Raw genomic sequence first — 25,527 nt, 5'->3', positions numbered from 1 at the left:
TCCCTGCATCCACCTTCACCGACACTTTCCCACGAACACCGAACATCCACCTGCCCTTCACCCCATTCACCCACCTCTCCTGCCACTCATCCAGGACCCGTCTCATCATCACAGCCTTCACCTCATCCACACTCAAAGGCAACCTCACATCAATCGCTCCCCTCCTCATACCCTCACCCGCCGCCAGATCCACTAACTCATTTCCCAAAATGCCACTGTGACTGGGAACCCACGCCAACTCCAAATCCATACCCCCGCGCACACACCGATCAATCTTCATCCTAATGTCCAAAATCACATCCTTCCTATCACCATCCCCTGCCACAATCGCCTGTAACCCACTCAATAAATCTGAGAACACCACCACTTTCTCATACCCCAACTCATTAATTGTCATTCCCTGAACACACACACACTCTACATTCCATGCTGACCTCAACATTCCAATGCCTCAGCATTGCAACCAGACAACATGATATCATAACACCTCTTACTCCATTATACAATCAACATATCTACACCACACACAATTAAAGTACACAGAACATGAGACTACATAAGATTGGAGGGAATTCCACAGCTAACATGTGGCCACCACTTAAATCGATGCAAAGAAACTCAGACACAAGAGAAATCACAAAACGGTTAACCACACTGCATGCAGCCAGAACCCTAGTCATAACGATAGGCCAACCAAATAAAAACCAGCCGCACCACAATAGAGCACAATACAAAACACTGATTAAAACAATCGCGCAGTTTGGAACCTACCCACTGCGCCAACCAAGAGGCCAACCAAACAGAAATGCTGGTAGATAGAACAACCGTGGCACCTCATAATTTCGCTCCACTCGCACACACATAAAAGGGAATTACAAGAATAACAATGTCCCCCATTCCCACATCTGCAGCACCTCACTGCACCACAGGACTGCAACACCAGCAGCAGTAAAACTTTGTGCTGCTTCTCAATGCACCCTATAACGGTTTATGGTCATAATCTCGAAAAAAGAAATCTCGAAAAAAAAATCTCGAAAAAAAAGGCCGAAAAAAAAGTCGAATTTTTTTTTAATGACGTTTTTATTCGAAATGGGGGGGTTCCCCCCAACCCCCCTTTTTTATTTATTTATTTTTTGCCATTTATTAAAAAATCCCGGACCCCAAAATAAATATATAATTAAAAAAAGAGAAATTCGACTTTTTTTCTGTCTTTTTTTCGACCTTATTGTTATTCGAGATTTGGCATCATGTGGGATCTCTTCTTAGTTGAGAGGAGAAATAGGGCAGCTGTATACATAGCTCAGCTTGTTCTAAGCAGAGTGATCCCAAAGAAGCAAAGTGCAGTTGATGAGATATGATATATGGCATTTATAACGCACCTATACATAAGTGTTTCAAGGCGCGACGAGGCAAGGGAGGGGAACAAAGAGAGGACAGACAACAATCCTACTAGGCCAGGTGTCATTCAGATCACGCAAGTTGTGGGAAGGAGGCAGTGACAGTGCAGTACATGGGAATAGATAATAACAATAAGTAAAGTGACGGCCAGCATGTGGCAAGTGCATGGGTAAGTGCAGACATCCGGTGTCAAGAGCTGCTAAGGGGACTGTAGGGATACAGAAACAGTCCCCAGGTGCGGTGGTTGCTAGGTGGGCAGTGCAGGTGTGACACTGGCGGCGGAGGGACCTAGGCCTGAGATCAGAGGGTGTCCAGGTAGCCAGTGCAGTTCCAGTTTCAGCCAGGAGGTCAGCAGAGGAGAGGAGGAGAAAAGACAGAAGCAAAGAGAAAGATGTTGAGGTGCTTCCAGAACTGGAGATGGTTCTCCTCATGTTTAAGGGAGACAGGGAGGCTGTTCCAGAGAGAGGCAACAGCCGAAGAAAGAGATCTACCACCAACTCATTGCTTGGAGAAGCAACTGACCCTGAGGGAGTTGAAGGCAGATGAGAAAAGAGCTCGAGAAGGAAGATACTTAGGAAGAGAGAGTTGAAGGTTTTGAGGCCCCAGGTCCCAGAAAGCCTTGTGGACGATGCAGAGGGTTTTGAACTTAATCCTTGCAGCCACTGGGAGCCAGTGCAGAGATTTCAGTCCTGCAGAGATACAATCCCTGGCCTTGAGGCCAAGGACAGGTCTTGCAGTCCTGTTCTGGATATGTTGCAGAGGGCGTAGAGTAGAAGGAGGCAGAGTTAGAAAGAGGCCGTTGCAATAGTCCAGCCTAGAGAGATCCAGAGCTCTGGAGACAGGGAGCTTCTGGGGGAAGGAAAGGAAAGGAAGAATACCTCTGAGGAGGTGCAGCTGGTAGTGTGACTTCTAAGAGAAATCAGAGATATGAGGAGAGAAGGAGAGTGTGGTGTCGAAGATCACTCAGAGGTTTTTAGCCTTGCAGGTGGGAGCAGGAAGAGGACCAAGAGAGGCCGGCCAGAGAGCTGCAGGAAAGGAGATGCACATCCCAGCCAGGTAAAATGTTTCAAGATGGGAAAGACCTATTAGCATGCACCATTGTGCGAGCAGAATGGGCCTCACACGGCAGAAGGCATACAAATTGGGTGTAATCAGCTTTGGCACACATTAATCCCCACATATAGCAGCACAGGAAGAGCAACACATGTATTCATGTTGCTGTTGCAGAGGTTATAGAAAGGGCATTGTAGTATAGGTCCGGTGTTTAGAAATAGTACATGAAGTTAGATTTCCAGTTAGATGTCAGGTGTGAGCCGAAACAGGTGAAAGTTGGAGTCAGGCAGGTACTGCTTTTGAGGCATGGTCAGGGTTAACATGACAGATGTATCGCCATATTGGATGCTAAGCCCCAGTACACAATGAACAGAAAAGAATGCAGGCCATGTTGTGGAGCTGTGGCTCATTTAGCTCAGTCCCAAAAACAAATCCCTTTTCTCAGCCCCACGAGAGAAGCTAAGGTCAGAGGCACCTGCGGTGCACAGAAAAATGATAATTGTATCCAGCTGTAGGGCTTGAACAAGATGGGAATGGAATTTTAGCTGTCGGGAGGGTAGGCGTGGACCCCGCACAATATAAACTTCAGATTCAGGAGATGTGAAGGGAAGAGATAGGCGAACCATGAGATAAGACTATAGCAATATTCTAGGGATAAAACTATAGCAATATTCTATCATATGTTGGAGAAGGGGCTTCCAAAAGAGTTGCAGAATGATTTGGACAAGGTGGTGGGGATCAGGCTAAGGGATGGGCAGAGATCCAGGCAATCATAGCACACCATTGTAGGTGACGTCAGGAGAAGGAAGTGGTGGATAATGTGCAGAAGGATGAAGCAAAGTTAGTCAGGAAGAAACACAAGAAGTTGAGCACAGAAGGAGCAGTGATTACGGGCCCACTTGTACATCAGGTAGAACCGAGACCGGCTATGGTAGAAGTGAGAATGGCACTGGAGTGGAGAGAAGGGTACCAAGGCTATCCAGATAACCAAGGTTATCAAGGAGGGCATCAGGGAGGTTACCCACAAGGAAGAGGGGAATTTCTAGGACAACGAGAGGAGGATTTGGAGGGATAGGGCAGAGATTTGGCAGACCAGGACCGTTTTGGCATGTGAGAGAATGGGAGAGTGTAGGACCAGGCAAGCGTATGGTCCATGCGCATATCCCCAGCAGACCCTATTTCAGATCAACAGCCATATGAAATGATGCCTCCAACACCTCGTGTGGATCAGTGCCCATGCCTGTGCCAGTGCAGCAGCCCCAGTATCAATACCCATTGCCAGTACTACAACAGATGCCCCCCAGTGCCCAATAGCATGCCAGTTTACACACAACAGCATGCAGAACAGCTAGCACCATGTGTGGGACAAAAATGCGTTGCCGCACAGCACAGTGACACAGTATAATACAGGGACGAGTGTGGTGGGTGGTAAATCCTTCGTATTCCCGGGGTCGAACACCTATCCCGACTAGGACAGCCCACAGAGATCCCTAATGTGCCCAGCCCTGTCCATCACTGTCAACCCAGAAGAGGAACCCCTGGTAGGTGTGGATAGGCAACAAATCATACATTTTTATGTTTGACACAGGTGCAACAAAATCATGCATAAAGGAAGGGAGCTTCCCTGTATCAGGGAAAGTAATGGACATGCTGGGGTCCTCTGGGGCAATACATTTGGTTTCATTTACAGAAGACTTACCCATCATGGTAGGTACTAAGGAGGTGTTAGCTCCACTACAATTTTAAACTGCAACACTGGTGAACTTGTTAGGCAGGGATCTGCTAAGTAAGCTCAATATGACAATTTCTTTTACGGAAGAAAGGGTAGTGTTTTCCACACCAGGCATTTATTATGCTACAGTCCTGGCAATAACACAAGCATTGTACAGTAACAGCGCGACTAGAGGAATTCTGTTGTACCCGGATTTGCTTATGTATGGGGTGACCGTGTTGTTGAGTTGGGTGCCAGGCATCGGAATCAAGCCATGCAGAGCGCCATCCAAATTATTGTTTAGGCCAGCAGTTACCCCAAACAAAACTCTGGGTACCATCATTACGCTAGATTTGGAGGGAGTGCTGATTGCTGACTACATGGTAGTATTGATTGGGACTGAAGAAGAGTACACTTGTGTTGACCTGGCACAACCATTGAGCAGGGTGTCAAATGGAAAATTGTTTGAAGATGCAGTTAATGATGGTGAGATATTAGAAGTGTGTATCCCATGTCAGATAATGATCCAGCATAGGAATGTACCTTGCCCTATATTTATTGCCAAGTCCATTCCCACCTGCCAGGGGACCACTCCGGTGGCAATAGTGCGAGGTACACATGTCTTAACATAACATAACATGTTTAGAGGAGGACTTGGCAAAGTTACCCAGCAGCTTATGGACTGACAACCCTCATGATGTAGGGCTCTTGAAGAGCATAGAAGCAGTACAGATCTAGTTGAAGAAGCAGGGAGTAGTGTTACACAGGGTGCAACAGTACCCATTGTTGAGAGAAGTAGATGGGGGAATAAATGAGACAATTGTGTGTTATAGTAGCAGGGCAACATAGTACCCTCAGAGTCACCATGCAACACAGAGATACACCCTGTCAAAGCAAATTGGTCAACTTGGAGGATACAGGATTTAGGCCCATTGAATATCATCATAGAGGCTGAGTTCCCACTAGTACCGGAACATGCCATGCATGATTCTTTGCAATATACCTACTGAGGCCACATATTTCACTATCATTGATTTGAAAAATGCATTATTTTCCATTCCATTCCATTGCACCCTGATTCTCAATATCTCACATGCTTACCTATCGCGGGCAAATGTTTCAACATACCAGACCTCATCGGGGGTACTGTGAGCTCCCCAGCATATCCAATAGCGTACTCCACATGGATTTGGGTAATATACATGTACAGAGTATGATCATTCAGTATGTAGATTGTCTCCTAGTGTGTAGCATGACAAAAGACCTATTGTAGGGCAGTTACACTAACCTTGTTGACACTACTCGCGGACAAAGGATACAAAGTAGATAAGGACAAAATGCAGTACTGTCCAACGGCAGTGGTGTTTTTGGGACAGATAATTTAATCTGCAGGGAAAAAAGTAACACCAGAAAGAGTAGCTGCAGTACAGAACACACGGCAGCCAACAACGGTTAAAGAAATGCAACCATTTTTGGGTTTGTGTAACTATTGTTAGTGCTGCTGCTCTCTGTATAGTTAAATTTATTGTTATAGGTTTCTGATGTTTTAAAACCTGTGCTTTTATATTTATTTTTAAACCAGGTGTTACTTTGTTATTATAAGGAAATATCATACCAAGAACGGCCTTTGATTTGTGTGCTGAACTTCTTTTTTGTTCCATCACATACATCATTTCCTGCGAGGCCACTCATTAGGAAGCTAATTGACACGCCTGTATATTTGCTTAGTGGCACATTAGCACCAGCATGTGAGCAGAGGCAGCTGGTTAGTGCTGGTTTGTGTCTGGCTTTCGTCCGAGGAGATTCCACTTCCCTTGTTCCCTGCATTTAAGCTTCACGTTTTAGCCTTTTTTTGTATTTCATAATATTAATCTTTAGCTTTTCCTTCAAGTACATGATGGACATCACAGTATCAGGCAGTACACCCATGGTGGTGCCATACTGGTTGTCATGCTAGCTCTCACGCACAGGACATCCTGCTGCGCTATTTGGCAATGAACTTTAGTAGTCCATCCAACAGTCGGACACAGTCAATGCAAAACGTGGGACCTTCACCACTCTTACATCATCATCCACTAGGAATATCCCTGTTGCAGATTGCGCTGCAGTGGATTGTCCTCGAAGTAAGGTGATAAAAAATGTGGAACTTGAATATGTTAATCCTGCTGCTTATAAAATGGATATCTCTGTAAGGGGGCATGGCCTGGTCTCTTGTAGTGAGGACGTGCTCAGCCTGAGCTCCCACTACGATCCTAACATTGATCCCGTATGCAGCGGTTAGGATGAACGGTGAGAGTTTTTATGGAACCCCCATCTGAACACTGAGTGCAGAACTGGTGCCTGGTTGCTCGAGGAGAGACTGCACCGGGACCCGGGCAGGGAGATCCAAGATGGCAGCTGCCTTCCTTCGGCAGCATTAAGTGAGCTACAGTCCCCGTTTTTGCCTGCGGGACGAGAGCGGCTGCTGGAGCGTGGCATGCGGAGGAGCTGCAAGATCTCCACTGAGTCGCAACTCAATGAGAGAGGAGTTTGCTGTGATGCCTGATAGAATTGGCTGTATGGCGCCTGACAATGGCAGCCATAAGAAACTGGTGGACGCTGTGGCCAGGCTTGACTGGAGCTGCAAACAACAGGAGAACGCCTGCTGTGACACTGCTTGATTGCGGAAACGGAAGGCACTGAGGTGAGCAGGCTGCGGCTGGCCTGAGCAAGAAGGGGGTCGGAAGAGAAGGACTGCTAGCACGGTGAGAGCACATGCTGGGAGTTACACCACCACTGATCGTCACTGACACACACCAGCGATGTGGCCGCTACCCACTCTAATAGGGATGTAACGGTATAACGGTATACCGTTAAAAATACCGTGAACCACTTAATTGAACAATAATAACCGTCACATTGTTTATACCGGTATACCGTTTATACCGTTAACTGTGCTTTTCAATCTGATTTGGAAAGGCTGCAGTAAGCAATTGCTGCGCAGTCTTGGTCTTGCACTATTGGATGTGCCATCTGCCAAGTAGTTTCAGTTGGAGCAGTTTTTAATGCCATTCTATAAACCACACGTGTCTGACCAGACACAAAATCAGTATGTTAGCAATAGGAAGAATAAATACAGTGCCAAGAAGGAAAAAGTGTTTACTTTGGGTTGGTGGCTTTGGGGTTTATATATTTATAATGGATAATGTTTGCTAAACATATGACAATGGGGGATTTCCCTGGTTCCATCATTGAATATACATATAATAAAGTCACACTGCGAAATTCACTTCTCTGTGGTTATTCCCTGCTGCCATACCAAAGGATAAGATGTCCGTGATTACTGAACACTTTTTGGCCCGCAAGTAAACTGAAGGCTGTAACGTAAAGAGAGCGTGCGTGTGTATGCACACAAGCGTATACTACCATCAGCACCCATTGATCTGTGGCATGCAGGTTATAAAGATGGCAACATGTTCATGTTCATCTTCACCAGTAGCCAGTGGGGAGCTAAAAGCCTAAATGACCACTTAAGAAAAGCTATCCAGTTTGCTTTACCAGTCGCAGCAGCCCCCCCCCCTCCTCCTCCTCCTCTCCACACGTGTGTTTGTGTTTGGTGGAAGTAAGGGGTGGCATTTCAGTGGAAAGTATGTTGAAAAGCCCACTTCTGGCCCTGGGTGCCTGGTTTTGTTTGTGATGATAAATCTGACAATGTATGACCTTTTAGAAAATATTTGCTAAGATTGGTTAACCCCACCTGCTATACCGCGATAACCATGATATACCGTCATTTGGCAAGAAGGTTATCATACCGCCATAAAACTAATACCGTGTCACCCCTACACTCTAATAGGCAGCAACTGCTGCCAAGAACAATGAGGCATTGTGCGACCCCCTGCTCCATTTTGGCCCTGAACAGCAGCTGCAAAATCACCTGCTACATTACTTGAAAACGGACCCTGGCATCCTGTACCTCGGGACATTGCCCTCAAGACACTTTAGTCTTATGCGATTATTCATGTACCAAGTTGCTTTAAGAGCTAATGCGCACTGGGATCCTTGGGGCACAATCCAGATCTTAATAACTGGACTAGATCCTGATGAACAGGTGAGTAGGAGTCAATATACATATCATCCCTACTGACAAATCACGCCGATTGGAGTACCATCACCAGTGCACACCCCTGACTATGGGCCTCATTACAAGTCTGGCGGTAACCCTGCCAGTGCTATCGGCGGGTTGCCGCCAGACTTACAATATTTAACAGCACCTGGCTTGCTGGCAACACCGGGGGATTACAACCCCATCATTTCGGGAAGTCGGTGCCGGTAATTGCAAATCCCCATTCCCATTTCAGTCCCATAGAACTCAATGGAAATGTGGACCACGGAAGCATCGGCACCGTTAATAAACGGTGCCGGTGCTTCCGTGAGAATCTGCGGGTGGGTGTTTTTCCGCCCACCAGTCTGACCATGGCATGCTGGAGTCGTACTGTGCTGGTCCAGAAACGCTGGTGCCGGTAGGCTTACCAGCACCAGTGTTTCCAGACCGGAACAGTGGTAATGAGCAACTATGTCTCCTTCTAAGAATAAACACAAGTGCCAACCATGAATTCTTTTGTTAGTCAAGGGGCACCACAAATTCCTGAATCTATAGCAGGAGCGACATCAGCTGAGGCTCAGGTACTACGACCGACCCACAGGAGGACAAAGTGTTGGCGGCCATAGCTGCACTACGATCTTCCCTGAAAAACAAAATAGAGGAGGTGAAGATTGATGTTCAACTACTTCGCCAAGATGCGAGATCACTTGCGGAAACGGTGACGACGGCAGAGTCCACTACTAACAGACACAGTCACCACCACCGAGGACCTGGTTGTCTTGATGAATACATTGGAAAATAGAAATAATATCTTGGAGCGGAGAGCTGAGGATGCAGAGGGTAATTCCAGCCAGAATAACATTCAGGTGCTGGGAATTCCGGAAGGCATGGAGGACAGACATTCAACAACCTACATTGAGAATTTGTGTTTTCAGGAAGTGGGCCCTGGGAAATTGTCACAGGGATTTACCATAGAACAAGCCCACCGAGAGACCCCCACCCGGGTCGCACTAATAATAGTTAGAATATTAAACTTTAGGGATCGGGAAGTGCTCCTTTAATTTTCAAGAGATGGAGGGAAGATACAGAGAGATATCTCTAACATCGCTGTATACCCAGACTACACCCCCCTTGTGCAACAATAGGAGAACAGATCCGTCCCAGTAAAGGCACGGCTCTGGCAAAGGGGGCTCAAGTATATGCTCATATATCGAGCCAGGATGAAAGTTTTGTATGATGGAAAGGTGCACTTCTTTGAGAGCCCAGAGGCAGTGTTCACGTGGATGAAACATAATAACTTGGAAGTCAACAGTACTGCAGAAGCCTAAGATGGGGGCTTAAACCCTCTCAGAGATGGATTAATAATAGACGACTATAGCAACAAGGTGTTCCCGTGAAAAAAATACTTTTTGGGTAATTGGTAAGCTCAAGGCATTTACTAAGTAAATATCGTGATTGAATCACATAGTTTGTATGAAAATATTCTCATAGGTACCATTTTTTTTTACAAAGTACAAGATATTAAGCAAGAAAAAACAACAAATAAGGAATATATGAAGCAAAAACAGATTTATTATTAAATTAACAAAGGAAAAGGGGGAAAAAAGAATATCTCACCAAAAACTTGGCCTCCAAAAAACAGACATTGTAATTTATTCCAAGGAGGAGCAGTGAACTTTAGAATGTTAAAAGATGGATTCATAAACAATCAGACTGACAAAGAAATGTAAACAATTCATAAACAAACAGACTAACAAAATACATTAATATGTACATACATATGTGTGGACATACATATACCAATGAGGAGCTGATGATTGAAAGAATACATTCAATAGAAAAAGCAAATAATAACCAAAACAGTTTCGCTTGTCGGAATATGCATTTAACAAATATGCACATACATTAGTCTAGGCGATCCAACCTATGGGGTACATGTAATCAATACAATACAAGAACTATGGGTGATATGTGACCTCCAGTGGCTACTTTTGTCACCATGCGGACATTGTAAGTGGGTTACTTGAACCAATGCACGGCAAATATGTACAAGTCTTCCTTAAAGTGCAATGAGTGATAAAATAGCGTTTCATGATGTTAACCGAATGTACACACTTACTGCATAAAAGAATATGTCCAGATCTGTACATGAGATTCCATGTTCTAAAAACGTTGCTCGTTTCTGAAATTTTAGTACTGCTACAAGCGGGGCACGAAGTGAAAATGTTACATGATAATACACAAGGGTATCACGCTATTTGTTGAGAAATGCAATTTCATGTTGTATGACGATGCCAACATTGATATGTGTGATGTGGTTATAAATCCATTGATGCTTTACAATTGCAACAGAGTAGCAATCCACAAGTGGCAGACCACAAGAGGGTTTATGATCCAATTCAACCACTTTCATTCATAGATGCTCATTCAGACATCCGGCCCCGTAGTCACATGCCTTTTCCAAATGAGACTAGCAACTCCATACACGGGGACTCGACTGGCTCATGCAGTCGGTTGATCTCACACAGCCTATGGCAGTGCAGCACTGCGCGCACACACCCAGCGCCGCATTGGTACACTTGTCCACTTTTGATTGGACGCCAACAGCGGGGGCGGGACTAGTCAATGACAAGTTAGTTTAGCTTTTTAAAGGTCTCTGCGGCAATGCGTGCATTGCATTGCTACGAGAATCCGCATGAACAGCTAGGCGTACAGCCCCGGCAGATCTTTAAAAACCAGTAATACCCCGATCGACACGGCAGACACACTCACGAGATCACTCTGACCTCAGGAATCCATGAAGCCACGAATCACTCACCACCCAGACTAAGGCATGCCGGTAGGAACCGCCGGTACGGCACACCTCTCTAGCACACGCCCAGACATGACTTGCCATGTCAGATGCCACTATTTCAGTAACCATCACGATGTCTTAAACCTCCAGCACTTCACTAAGCACGCACCATTTGCACGACGTGGAAATAGTGTTCTGCCAGTACTTTTACTATTGTGGACCACCCAAATAGGATTATCTAACAGTAGCAATCACACGTTGCACGTGGTCAAACTACGGGGAGAACAATAGGTGATACCGTTCTCTTGCGTTTATCTACAGCTGTAAGCAAATCAAAGTGTCTCGACTAGAATATACACATCAGATATGTCCCCACATCCGGCTGGATGTACAAAAAGGCATGAACAGCGGCTTAATGATGAGGTAAGATACCTGCCAGACAATAGGCATAGTGGTTTTTTGGCACCTCCAACTCCAACACTGATATGGATTCCCCCTTTCTGTATTCCATTTGTCTGCTCTTACAGATAAAGACAGGATTCTTCAGCACCCACAATTTGGGTATGAAGCTTGAATAAGAAAACAGCCCCCACCAATGACAGAGGGACTCTTTTACGAACCCTTACCGCAGCATATGTGAGTGACGGTAAGCTGTTTACCAGAGTAACAATATGGACGTTGGATGTTTTTGCTCTCATGGGCATCTAATAAGAATTTGAAGTTTTGAAATCAGTTCATCTCCGAGATCACACACGGTTCTAATACACACTCCCATCTGTCATTGTTCTTTGACAGATACCCCACGGACATGGAGAACACTTCACCCCCCCCGTCCTGAAGAAGGCCATTCTCACTAGAAGCTTCAAGGGATAGCTTTATTTGGCTGAAACATTATAGTGTCAACTTGCCTGTTATAATGTTTTGTATTTTATGTCACATTGTGTTTTGTTTGGTAATCCAGATATGCATCATGCGCTGGAGAGCACACGCCTATAAGTAAATATTGTATAACGATTGATAGTAAATGTGCATTGTGTGAGTTTAATCCTTTTGGATCTAATTGGATGGTACACAGTGGTACTATCAAATTGTTAAAGTGAAAACATTTCTGTTTCTGGGTTGTCTTGTTAAAATGTGAAGAAATTGATTTATCAAATAAACTATCAAGGGTTTTGGTTGACCCAATAGTAGAAGAATTTTGATATTTGTTTTACGAATGCATAACAATACATCAAAGGACTCTCTATGTGATCTCTCAGCCTGATTATTTGTGAAATATAATTGTATACCCACCTGGACAAATCAGGGACTAGGCAGGCGCCCTTTTTTATATTTCCCCCAGGATTGTTAGCAACCCGACTTTTTCTCCCAAACCTCTCTGGTGTGGGAGTGGACTGAAACCAATTTCAGAAACCTACCCTTCGTCAGGAAATACCTTTCAAACCTCAGAAATATCTAATAAAATCCCCACCTCGATTTGTAGGATACCCTCGGGAGGCAAACACGAACACCCAACCTCTACCAGACCAGAAGAATCGAAACTCACTGAATATGCGAGTGCACCTGGATACATCTTTTCCTTGTTCTCGCCACAATCCTAAATTTAGACCAGGCCCTCTGAAAGAAGATACGTTGAAAGGCAAATAGACTTTGGCACAGAAGGCCCTGATGCTAATGATTGAACTGTATCCTCGTGCTAGAGAAGCCAGAGATGATGCTAAGCTCGAGTGTCCGCCTTGTCCTATGCTATCATTTAGTGAACACTTCTTTATTTTTCGTAACACTGTTTCCCACACTATGTGTATTTAGAGGTACGGATTGGCAATAGGTTTCTTAGTATAGGCTCTTTTAGTTTAGCAAGATACCACTAGGACTGCATTATTAATAATTGATGGTTGTAGCTTGTTCCCATCTTTAGATTTAGGATTAGATAAGTGTTTTTCAAACCCTTTTTGAAGTTCATTAAACACCCTTGAACTATGGCCCCTTGTGTATGTCTTACAGTTGATACCACGCCTTCCTTAGACTGCCCCATTTTGAGGATCCTTACTGCCATCCACAGGGCAGAGGTGCTGCACCATCTCTTTATTTGCCATGCCCACTTACTCAGCCCATTTCAGCAGAGAGAGAAGCCAAATGCAAAGCACAAGACATGGGGCGAGGGAGAGATGGGAAAAGCATGAGGGCAGAAAGAGGGGCAAAGGGATTGTATGCAATCTTTCCTTTAAACTACTAATGTTGGTTTAGATACCATGTCTAGATCAAGGGAACCCTTCATGTCACAGGGCTGTTGCTGCTATGATAGCTTACTAAGACATTAAATGTTTAAGCAACACACTGTGCCTTTGAACCTGAAGACACATGACTTCACTTGACCAACATGATTGAACCCATTAACATGCATCTACCATACCATTATTACAGAAACCTTTGCTACTGAACCCCAAGTCCCCTAGCTGTATCTGCTTTATTTTAGTGCAAGTTAATTTCAGGACTACAACTCTCAGAATACCCCAGGTCAAGTCAGAATCTCCCCAACCTTGCCCATCTCCTCAGATTCCTGGCCAGTACCACACCCTCACAAACCTCTCCTTCATTTTTCAATCTACACTCTTCCTATGAACCCTGTCATGAATGAGTGGGTCAACTAAGGTCTCAGACCAAGTAAAAGTATACTGTAGGATTATTTTCCAAATAATAAACTAAGTTAGACTGTATCCACAAATTAGGCTTTTCTTGGTCTCTTAGGATGATAGAATTGAGTTATTTCCTCACCCAAAAAAAGAGCCACCCTTCCTCTTGGCAATTCATCACTCACAGCCTGTGTATTTTATAGTGCCCCACTCTTCCTTCTTGGATTGTTCAAAAGTCTTAATTGGCTTTTCCCTCTCTTGTGTGTATAACCCTTTGATACTCCTGTACTTGTAAATGTTGGATGATGGGGTTTTCATGGTTTACCCCACTCCCCCTTTTTTCCAGACTGACCTGACTCTCTTGTCTACCTCATCTTACACCACCTTAAAAGGTCCCACAGAGCTCTAATCCTTGGCCTGAAATCACTTTCTTGCTAATCCATTTTCTTAGGTCACTCTTCTTTCACTTTTCTTGTCTTCCCATTTCTCCTTTCCTTCCACCTCTCTTTCTCTACCCCTTAGACCAGGCCGACTCCAGCACTTGTACCTACCTTCTCGGTCATTCGACCCATGAAGTGTGCGTCAGTTGAGGCTTTCACCGCTACTTTTTCTCCTCCTCCTGTACCTTTGGCTGACTCGCACCCTGACACGGCCCTCTCTTACTTTCCCCTCTCCATCTCTAACACTCGATGTCTTTGCCCCCATCATGAGGATACGATTGAAGCCCAAATCCAAGAGCAACTCTTGGTATGATTCCGACCTCGTCACCCTTAAACGCAAGTGTAGGGTGGCAGAGAGGAAGTGGAGAGCATCAGGCCACCCCCTGACAAACTGGCTTGCCTACTGCTCCAAAGGCAGTACAGACTCTGTCATCTCTAAGAAAAGAGCCTACATCGAAGCATGTGTCTCTGCGGCATCTAACAATTTGGCCGAACCTTTCAAAATCTGCAAGGAGCTGGACAATCCTGCTGCAGTATCTACCTCTCATTTCACCACTAAAACTCAGGACATCCTGTCCACCCTCTCTTCCTCTACTACTACTTCCTCCTCCTCCTCCTCCACCACTCCTGGCCCGTCTGAGGCCGTATCACCTCCTCCTTTCTCACCTTTTCCCCTCTTCACCCCTGATGATGTTTCTAGACAAGTCCGATCTATGAAAGTCTTGTCAAAGCAGGTTCTCCCCTGCTCATCCAGAACCATCAAGGACCACATCTACACCCTTGCTCCAGCCTTGGCCGATTTCTGCAATCCCTCCTTTGCCACTGGAACTTTCCCCTCCCCCTTAAGCACTCCCTTGTGCACCTCCTTCTAAAGAAGCATTCAGCGGACCCCCTGCCCACCGGCTAACTATCGTCCTATCTCCATCACTCCTTTTCTGGACAAACTCTTCGACACGCAACTCTCTGGACTCCTGGCTTCCGTACCTTCTATCTGCCTGCCCGAACACCTTCTATGCTTGCTTGCGATGTGTCTAGGGGTGTTTAACTGTTCAAGGGCACTCATGTGTGATTGTCATATCAGAATGCTTGGGAATAACATGTATCTGAATTACAGATTTGTCAGGTGCTAGTAATTGGTTAGTGGTCCACCCCGTAGCTCTGCTAGCAGATGTTATAATGCTTTTGGCAGACATTTTGGATTCATTTCACGGGCAGCTGATGTTACTGTGGGGTTGCAAGGGCTAGTATCAGATGCATTCTACATCCATAACCTTAGTGATTTACCCTGTACTTCCGGGGCATGCACCATTTAGTAGGTGGTGGACCGTGGAACTCCATGGTCACCCCACTTCCAACCTCTAGCCTAATGCATAGGACTACTGTCCAAACCCCAAACCAACTGTCTTTACATACAAATGTAGTTTTACATGGCCATGTAATTAATTGGTGATGTCACTTCAATTTTAGGTGCACCCGGCCTGTTGTAGTGTTTAAGAATTTCCAAAATGTCAAAAATCAAAAGGGCAGCCTTCAAGCACTTCAGGACAAGCACTTTGCTCCTTAGCTACCCCTCACCTCGTCGTTTTGCCTAGAGTTCTGATCATTTCCGCTGGCTGATCTCACTGTTGAAGTTATTAACCTAGCAGATAGCCCGCAAGGTGTAAGCAGGTGCTGGTTAAGCCAGCAGCCAATTTCTGTTCTCGCCAGTCTCAGGTGTTCAGAGGCCGTGCCCTTTCACACAATTCTAATCAATTATCTACCTGGACACCTATACAATATTTGAGAAGAGAAAACCTCTTTGGATGAAGGCAGGAAGCCAATTCACTGGGAACCATCTGTTGGGGTGTACGTTATCCCCTTTATACCACAGCATTAGGTTTTGGGTTGCACCAAACCAGAATAACAAGGTTCTGGCAAGTCTATTAAATCTGAGATTAGGGGTGTCACAGTATTAATTTTATGGCGGTACGATAACCTTCTTGCCAAATTATGGTCTATCATGGTTATTGCGGTATAACAGGTGGAGTTAACGAATTTTAACAAATATTTTCTTAAAAGGTCATAAATTGTCCGATTTATCATCACAAACAAAACCAGACACCCAGGTCCAGACACGTGTGTAGAGGAGAAGGGGGTGGGAGGAGCCCTGCTGCGACTGGCAAAGCAAACTTAATAGCTTTTCTTAAGTGGTAATTTAGGCTTTTAGCTCCCCCACTGGCTACTGGTAAAGATTAACATGTTGCCATCTTGATAATCTGCATGCCACAGATCAATGGAGGCTGATGGTAGTATGCACTTGTGCACACACACACACACACACACACACACACACACACACACACACACACTCTCTCTCTCTCTCTCTCGCTTTACGTTACAGCCTTTAGTTTACTTGTGGTCCAAAAGGTGTTCCGTAATCACGGACATGTTACCCTTTGGTTTGGCAGAGATGAGTGAATTTCACCGTGTGACTTATTATATGTAAATTCAATGATAGAACCAGGGAAATCCCCATTGTCATATGTTTAGAAAATATTATCCATTATAAATATATAAACCTCAAAGCCGCCAACCCAAAATAAATCCTTTTCCTTCTTGGCACTGTATTTATTCGTCCTACTGTTAACATACTGATTTTTTGTCAGGCTCGTGTGGTTTACAGAATGGCATTAAAAACTGCTCCAACTGAAACTACTTGCACGCTTTTTAGTTAACTTACGAATACGCAAGCAGGATTTTACAGCTGTAGCAAGTCAGCATTTTGAAACTTGTCTCTGCACATATTTAGCTGATCCTCCAGGTATCTAAGGCGGCTGCAGAATTGGTCTGTCATGGCGCTCACTCGTTGATTGCCTTGAATGAAAGAGTGACTAGTGGAAGTGTTATAATGCAAATTTTGAGCATTGAGCTTGCTGCTCAGTCACAGGTCATCACTTTGAACATTGGCCTTGACTTGCATTTATTTTGGAACCACATGGTATGGGCATCATGACCCCTTGCTGCGACAAAAAGATTGTTTTGACAACGCTTTATCCCATGAAAAGGGAGAAAGGTCACTCATGTGCGGTCTGAAAGCCCATGTCATTGTCTTTCTTTTGTCAAAATGTCATAGCCAACACAGACACACTGAAAGGTTGTATAGTGATCTAATCACTATAGCTTATTTCCCATCTGCCTGGTGTATTATGAAGGACTGATGTCGGAGTCACCACTGTCCAGATAATCCTAAAAGGACAGCGTTCAGTGGGCGCTGTTGATTTCTTTCTTGATTCTTGCAATACATGTTCATTTACCTTCTTAAAGATGGGGGCAAAAAAAAAAAAGTTAAAATACATATCGGCACAAATATGGCCTAGACCTCCACCTCACCACAGCCCCCTCATTACCGTTTCCCCTAGGTCTGAGTGCATTAGGAGCCTTGTGATGCGAGTTCAGAGGGAGGAATGCTTTCATGGGTGGTGTCACAAATTGAGAATACACCCAAGAAATATTTCACCCCCGTTGCTCTGGATACTTCAAATTGAATGTAGAATCTGTCCTGCCTGCTTGAGTCCAGTGCCATCTGCACAAGGCAGGTAGGTGAAGGATCAAGCCAAGCAACAACTCTAGTGCCAATGTGCAAATCTACACAGAGGACAGTCGGGGGCAGTTTATTTACTAGCAGAAAGCACTGATAGGCCCAGTGTTCACACAGTCTACAGCAGGGTTGGACTGGGGCATAAAACTGTCTCGGGCACCAACATGAAAGTGGCCCACAGTTGCAAATGAGAATTCATTCCTTTTGGAACACTGTTTGAATAGTACCCAAAAGGAAGATTATTGATAAAATGTGATGCAAATTGAACATTTAAAAGAATATTTAATTCAGCAACAGCGGTCAAACCTATTAGCCGCATAGTGAAGTCACTCATCAAACTGGCCCACTTTGGCCAAAAAAGTGCCCCACTTTGACCCAAAAAACTGGCCCACACAAGCATTTCACATTTTTGGTTCGGCTATGCGCCTGTTGCCCTAAAGGCCAGTCCATGCCTGGTCTACAGAGCTAAAGTTGTTTGTGGACATGAATCAGAAGGGCATCTAGTTCATTCCCCCCTTTGAATTCTGGGATGTGTGGTTCCCCATCTTTCAAATTGGTGGGAAAACTACAAATCCCAGAATTCTAAGGTAAAACAGAACTGGATGGCTATCCAATCCATGACCATGAGAAACTTAAGTTCCTTGAATCTAAACCTTGGGGAGAGTAATTCGATATGCAGGACTTCACTGGCCGTCGTTATTTTCACAATTTGCACAGCCAGGGCAAGAGCTGTTCCAATGTGTGTTTGCTCAGTGCAGTAGGACCTTAAATTACTGAACTAATGGCACATGATGCCGGGCCAGGCTGAATTGATACATTTCTGCTCCTGCTGGCTGAGTAGTTGCCAAGCAAAGTGCTCCTGGCTCCACTGTTTTGCAAGTCACTGAACGTTTTATTACATTTTTTTACATACCAACAAAAGGAAAAATAAAATGCTCACTTTCAGTTCAGGCCCGCAGCTCACCCCCGTGATGGCCCTGTGGTCTTGCTAATTGCAAATTGAAAATCGGGACAATCACCATAGAAGATCTGACCTGTAGCACGGAGCAGCAGGACTTTGAAAACGTTTAAAATCTGTATGCTGCCTTTCAAATAAAGAATGCCTGAAACAAAATAACTAGTTTGCCCATGAAATCCAGATCTGGCGGGGTATATGAACTGGAGTCTCTGGTATGCTTATAGAGCCAGTCAGTCAGCTCATCGTTACCGGCTTTGCATGGGGAACACAAAAGTTCGCGCACTAGACAGCTTTCAACACAATTTGCGCAAAGTCAGCTTATCTCTGACCCGACTCTGATCACAGAGAAAGAGTGGTCACCGCAGCAGAGCTTTGTTTACTAATGTGACCTCACTTTCCCTATGCTCTTGTCTGACAAACAAGGCCTCCTAGGCAGACAGCATATCCAACAGTGCAAGACCAAGACTGCAGCACTTGCTTACTACAGCCTTTCCAAATCCGATTGAAAAGCACACTTAACGGTATAAACGGTATACCGGTATAAACAACATGACGGTTATTATTGTTCAATTAAGTTGTTCACGGTATCTTTAACGGTATACCGTTATACTGTTACATCCCTATCTGAGATCATCAAACTAAAGTCCACATATGGGTAAAACTCACTATAAGAGGTTCAACAAAATCAGTACGGATCTCCCAGGGAGAATCAAGCTCATACCAAAAGGTACACATTGCATACAAGATCTACCATTTTGGATTAATGCCCTAATATGTTCATACTTACGTGCCTCATATCACCACCAACATATGCCACTACTAGTAATGTGAGACATTTACACTCATGTTTTTTGTATCATTACCAGTCCATTTTCATTAATTCTAGCGCTTGACTCTTTTTGAACAGGAGAGGAGGCGCAAATCCACTCCTAGAAATGTATCGACATCAAGTAACACGTCACATGACTTACTGTTGGCAACGGTCCACATACGCTCCTCTTGAAATTGCAACATCTGGTACATGAAACCCATTCCTTCCTCCCCGATAAGGTTCTTGCAGGGGACTCTGACATTATCAAAGAAGATCTGAGCTGTATCTGAGCATCGCATACCCATCTTGTCTATTTTCTTGGCAATGTGAATACCTTCAATAGAAGCAAAACAGATTACACTGCATTCTGATAAAAAAAAATGCAATTCAATATATTCATGTTTGCAAAAAAAAACAATTACATTTGTATATTAAATATTAACATGATAAATACATCTTTTTCACAATGAAATGTGTATTATAAATGGTCCCCACTGGTTACCTTTTGTTAATAAATTTTCCAAAATTGTAAAAATGTTTTATAAAATTAGTGTTTAAATGTTGACAGAATGTTTTACTATCCTAATGCTAGGATCTTTTGAAATTCCCAAAGCAGAATGTTCCCATTCCAGGTGACCCTAAATATCAGATCAATAAGGTAACATGATGGTCCACCTTCGCTACTACTATTGCTGCTGGAGCCACCTTAAATCTCAACCGTCTCAGTGAAAAATGTCAATTTTTTTAAAGGCATTTTAGTGTGTAATATTTGTCCATTCAAGCAAACACTGATGTGAAAACATGGACAAACCCCAGAAAATAGAATGTTCAGAACAACAAAGAAAAGTTATCTTTTAAATAACTTGCTGGTGCTACTGGTGCCATCTGGAAGTATCTAATCGGCTCCACCGTATCACAGCGCTACAACACTTGAGACACAATGTCCCAACTTGCATAGTTTTCCCAAGTCATTCAGCCGAGGTTCCAATCAACTAAAGGCAAACACAGCAAATTTCCACTGGGAACGTCCAGTTTTGGCCGCTAACCACTTCCCCACAAAGTTAAGACATTATGTGTCTGGCAACACCCCAACCAGTTCCGATCTTAAAAGTCCCTGTAAACAGAAAGACTGCCATAGGCATACACGATTTTCTCACTCTCTCTCTTATATTCTCACTCATTTTCGCTCTCTCAAAGGCCCACTTTATTCCATTCCTCCTTGGGCATAGTCATACTCACTCTACTAACAAAGACGACTCATATAGAGAATTATATCATTTGTTCCATTTGTGATCCTGATTAGCCCTAGCCAGCACAATCAGTGGTGTGAAGGATCATACAAGATTTAGTCAAAAACAACTGGGAGCAACAAACCGAGTACCCATCTTCAATACAAAGGCAGGTCAGGAATCTCACAGCAGGGCGAGAGAGAGAGGAACAGTCCTAAGACCACTTTCCAAACTCCTTTTCCAGCTAGTGGCTTTGAGCAAACAGCTTGCCTATCACAGCATTGCACAATTTCAGCCATAGTCAGAAGAACTGTCTTCATATCTGGTTCTGTAATTAAAATAAAACCAGTGAAATCTTGAGTGGAACTCTTAGTTTAAAACCATATGTGACATTGTACTTGGGTGTGTGTATTCTGCAATTTTTCTTCCATGATGGCATGCTTTACGTTTTCACATCTCGCAAATTCAACATGTTTAATCTGTAAGCCACCCACCGACTTCATATCTTTTCTTGTTTTCAAAAGGTTTTGGTGCAAACAGTGTCCTCAATAAAGAGGATTTACTGAAGGAAATAAAGACATGGTTATCAATTACAGATTCCAATAATTATTGTGATGAATCATGTGGAGCCATCCCGAAATCCAAGCCTAAAGTCTCCTTCCATGTGGCCAGTGGACGACACCCGCTATCTGGTGCCAATACTGGGGATGTTATTAAGTGGGAGGCTCACATGGGAGGAGAAGGCCATCAGGGGAAAGCGGTGACTCCATTAGGAGAGATGTAGTATTCATTCTCTTCTGAGGATGAGATTTCCCTAATGCCTAAGTATTTAATGGCATACTTTCACCGTAAGATTCCCTCTCCCAGAATTATCCAGGTGCCAAGTATGAGGACCCTTTTTATAAACATGAAAATGGTTTACAAAGAAGTCAGGAAGTTAATATTACCACTTCCAGAAGTTATGATTCTACCCTCTTTAGATCTTTGATCTAAGGGAAAACCATCACTTCTTTTAAAATCCTCCCTTAAGTGTAAATCCTATAAATCACCCAAACAGATTGGATTAAATGAGGAAAAAAATAAAAACATTATGGACTTGAAGTCCGATAATGCTCTTAGAACTGGGACGAAGAAGCGGGGTCCTGAGTTACTAAACTGTGGTGAGCGGTCTTGTTGTTGTAATGACACACACCTGAGTGGGACCTTCAAACATGTAAAGGCCGCTCAGGTGCGGCTCAAAAAGAAGCAGAAGGGAAAAGCAGAAGCTGGAGTTGCTGCTGTGGTGACAGCAGAACCTTCTGTTTTCTGCCACTGAGGCCCAGCCTGGACATCTGGCAGTGCAGCTCTTCATTTTATCTTTTGGTGAACAATACCCATGGGATACCCCTTATGGCACTCATGGTTGATGAACAATACCCATGGGATACCCTTATGGCACTCATGGGTTGGGGTACACCCTTGTACCTCTTAGGTGTGTTTTTGGGCACCTATGTGGTCTCCCACAGAGCAGCGTATGGGCTGGTGGCAGCTACATCAGCTGGATAGTACTTTGGTCACACAGGACTTTTTCCTTTGGACACTGGCCACTGAAAGATTCTCAGTTCGGTTTTAGATAGGGAAATACCTCTAGAGCAGGAACAGAGAGGCCTTTTCGAACCCCTTTTTATTTTGAGCAAAGTCTTTAACCAAAACTATGAACTGCTTGTGTCAGACTCTCATTCTTGGCTCTTCACCGTATCTAGGAAATACTCATGATACCTTGGCATTCTTAACATATGGTGGCAAGTTCTGAACAAACAGAAAAAAAATGTGCCAATAAACACAGATGTCCTGTCGAAGAAAGAATCATTAGAGGCTAATAAAGGTCTCTGCAGGGGCTTTGATAAGGGAGAAAGTAGATAATGGGTTTCAGGGGTGCTCAAACTAGTTTAACGACATGCAATCATATTTTATCTTATATTCAGGATAGTGAAATGCTTTTTAAGCTTCTTTTAACATTTCCTATCTCTTAATTGTCGCTGGCCTCTCCAATATAGCTATTTTTGTCCATGATAACAATATTAACTCCTTTATCAGAGGGCTTGATCACTATAATTATCACTTTGCAATGTATGCATGGCTTCCCAATGCTTCCTAGTGACATAACACCATTTGATATCATTATCTATCTTCGCTAGTCTTAATGTCAATGTCTAAATCCTCAAAGACTTCCAAATTACCACAATTCAATAGCAGTTCAATAACAGGATTACATTTAGACATGCATGTTAGACCACTATCCACTGAACCTTTGGTATCAATATCAAATCTATCCGGTACTTCCATATTCCAACCATTCTGTTGTGATTAATTGTCACATCTACTTGTGTTTCAAGTTTCCCCGAGATACAGGTAGATCTAGCCCTTATAATTAAAGTAGACATTCCAGATGCATGCTGTTCCTGTCTTTTCTTACCAAATTCTTAGCCAGCTTGATCTTTCTCATGTGTGATATATTGATATTAATGTGCCTGCCTGTATACCTAGCACATAGCTAGATCGATTCATTGTTTGCAGACATTCACAAAAAATAGATTGCCTCATTGAGTTCTGCCAGCATATCCGGCATGTCTAAAATATGCTGTGCCTCATCCAGGAGGTTTTTCCCTTTAGTAAAGTCTCAGAGGTGGCAATATATTGTTTCTTCCATTAGTTTCTCAATGGGTTGGTTGGATCAGCTATCAGTCTTTTGAGCAGAGCTTTGATGTGTGCAGGATTCAATAGTTGTGAAGGAGTTATTGAAGGAGGACAGAAATATGAGTGTTAGTACAGAATGTTTAAAAAATAGATTTGCACAAATTAGAGGGGCACAGATCTTCTGGAGATCCGATAGGACTGCAGCAGCTGACGGTAGCAAGTAGGTCTTCAGTACAGAAAATGAGTGATGTTAGAGAGGCGCTCCCTGGGTGCATCAGCAAGGTGGTGTCAGTGATGCATCCATGCGGGCAAGTGTTCTTTGAACTCAAAGACAAAGATATTTTGGTTGAATTGCATAGCAATCTGATTGCAGGGATGTTGCATTGGAGTGGGAGTTGTGTTGCAGGTTGTCAGGTTTTCAGATTCCTAGATGATATTTAACATTTCATTTTGGTTGTGTTGTAACAAATCAATGCATTCAGAGTAGTAGACTTTCTTGGCTTTCATGGCTTCTGCCCTTAAGTAATCTAACTGTCAATGATAGACCAATTTCCATACTGTTCTTCCTCCAAATTGGCTCCATTTTACATTTTCGTTTTTTTAGGTTTGGGTGTGAACCATTTAGCCAGTTTTGCCTTGTATGAGCTATTAAAAGGTTTCTTTGGAACTTTGGAATGATACTAAGGGGTAAGTAATTCAGTTCTGAATGTTGCTCTGTATCCAGCTTTGTGGTTTGTGCATCTGTGTAGAGGCTAGATCTGTTACCTTCTAGTCTTTCAAGAAGAGTGTTGATTTGTATGGCTTTCCAAAATCTAGTCATTGTTGATAGTCCTGTGGAAGACTCTGCAGAGAGGGCCCTTCCTCCCTCTGGACAGCTTCAGATCCACTGTTAAAACACTGATCCTATCCCACCTCTAAAGGCAAAATTCCCTCCTGAAAGGCCTCCCCGTTGAACTACCTCGTGCCCTGAGAAGTGTTTTATACGCGACTGCTGATTCATCAATGGTCTATGCAGATAAGACCACATCATCCCGCCCCTCATCGATCTTCACTGGCTCCCACTGCACACACAAATCAGCTTCAAGGCTTGCTGCATCATCTATAAGGCAGTCGCCCTCATGTCACCAAGCTACTTCGTGGAGAAACTCAGCATCTCCGGCGGAGAGTGCACCACTTGAAATCCGCTGATGCAAAAAGGAAAAGACCAGAAAACAAGTCTTCTATGCCTACGCCTCAAGACTATGGGACTTCCTCTCTGTCAGCATCAGACTCGCCCCAGAATTCAGAAAAGAACTCAAGACCAGCCTCTTCAAGGACTCTCTCGTCCTCAACACTTAGGCCATCACGTCAACCTGTGCTGCCTGTCTCACTAAATGCCATCCTCCCGCCACCCTGTACAGCTCTGTATCCTACCTCCCGCTGTATATCTGTTCTGTTACCTCTGCAAATAACTCCATTATGCATGTGTACTGCTGTACAATTCTGTAAAGCGCTCTGTTGTGTATCTGTATTGTTGTATACCTCTGTAAAGTGCGTAATTGTTTCCCGAAACTAGGTCTGTGCTCAATAAATACTACAATAATAATTGTTCAAGGGCCCAGAAGGGAGTTCAACAGCTCCAACAGAGGACACAGTAATAATGGGGTAAACTTGTTTGGACTGGGGTCACAAACCGCGGTCTACAGTCAAATTGAAGAGACAGACCAAAAGTCTCCAAACTGTATTTCATAAAACAGTTGATGGCTTGAAAACCCCAAGCTGGGAAACCAGATTAAAGCGGGAGGTTGCTAGGTTTTTATAGACTCTTTCAGACTGATCACCTGCCTAAGAATGTGGCCAAATCCACACAGGAATATCCAAATCTAACATCACTGTTACACTCGCATCCAATTACGTATATGGGCTCCATGATCTCATGATCTCATCCAAGCTTGTAAGAGAAATGCAGATGTCACAACTCTTCATTTGGCCCTTGTGGATTCAAAAAAATGTGGGGATATTTGCCTAGGCTTACTAGTAAATATGCAAACTGCTTTGCTCTAGTGGGTCCTACAGCATGCGCGGTCAACCTGTCTACACAACAACCCGAAGTTGTCCAAACCTGTAATTGTTTATCTAGTTACCACTCTCTGCATCCCAAAACTCTTTTACTGTTTATATTCATTT

General features: G+C 43.9%; 1 protein-coding gene across 1 annotated transcript in view; it reads right to left on the bottom strand.

Moving 5' to 3' along the window:
• Positions 1 to 25,527, bottom strand: part of LOC138569976 (probable acyl-CoA dehydrogenase 6) — a 908,321-nt gene that overhangs the window by 99,099 nt on the left and 783,695 nt on the right. Inside the window, exon 6 of the mRNA XM_069648472.1 lies at positions 19,617 to 19,790. Within this exon, the coding sequence (XP_069504573.1) occupies positions 19,617 to 19,790 (174 nt within the window). The remainder of the gene's footprint in view (positions 1 to 19,616; positions 19,791 to 25,527) is intronic.

This window comes from Ambystoma mexicanum, chromosome 2q (genome assembly GCF_040938575.1).
Source record: "Ambystoma mexicanum isolate Mex_15411 chromosome 2q, UKY_AmexF1_1, whole genome shotgun sequence".
Lineage (NCBI taxonomy): Eukaryota > Metazoa > Chordata > Amphibia > Caudata > Ambystomatidae > Ambystoma > Ambystoma mexicanum.
The sequence above is the reverse complement of the archived record's forward strand: the minus strand, read 5'-3'. Positions and strand labels throughout refer to the sequence as shown.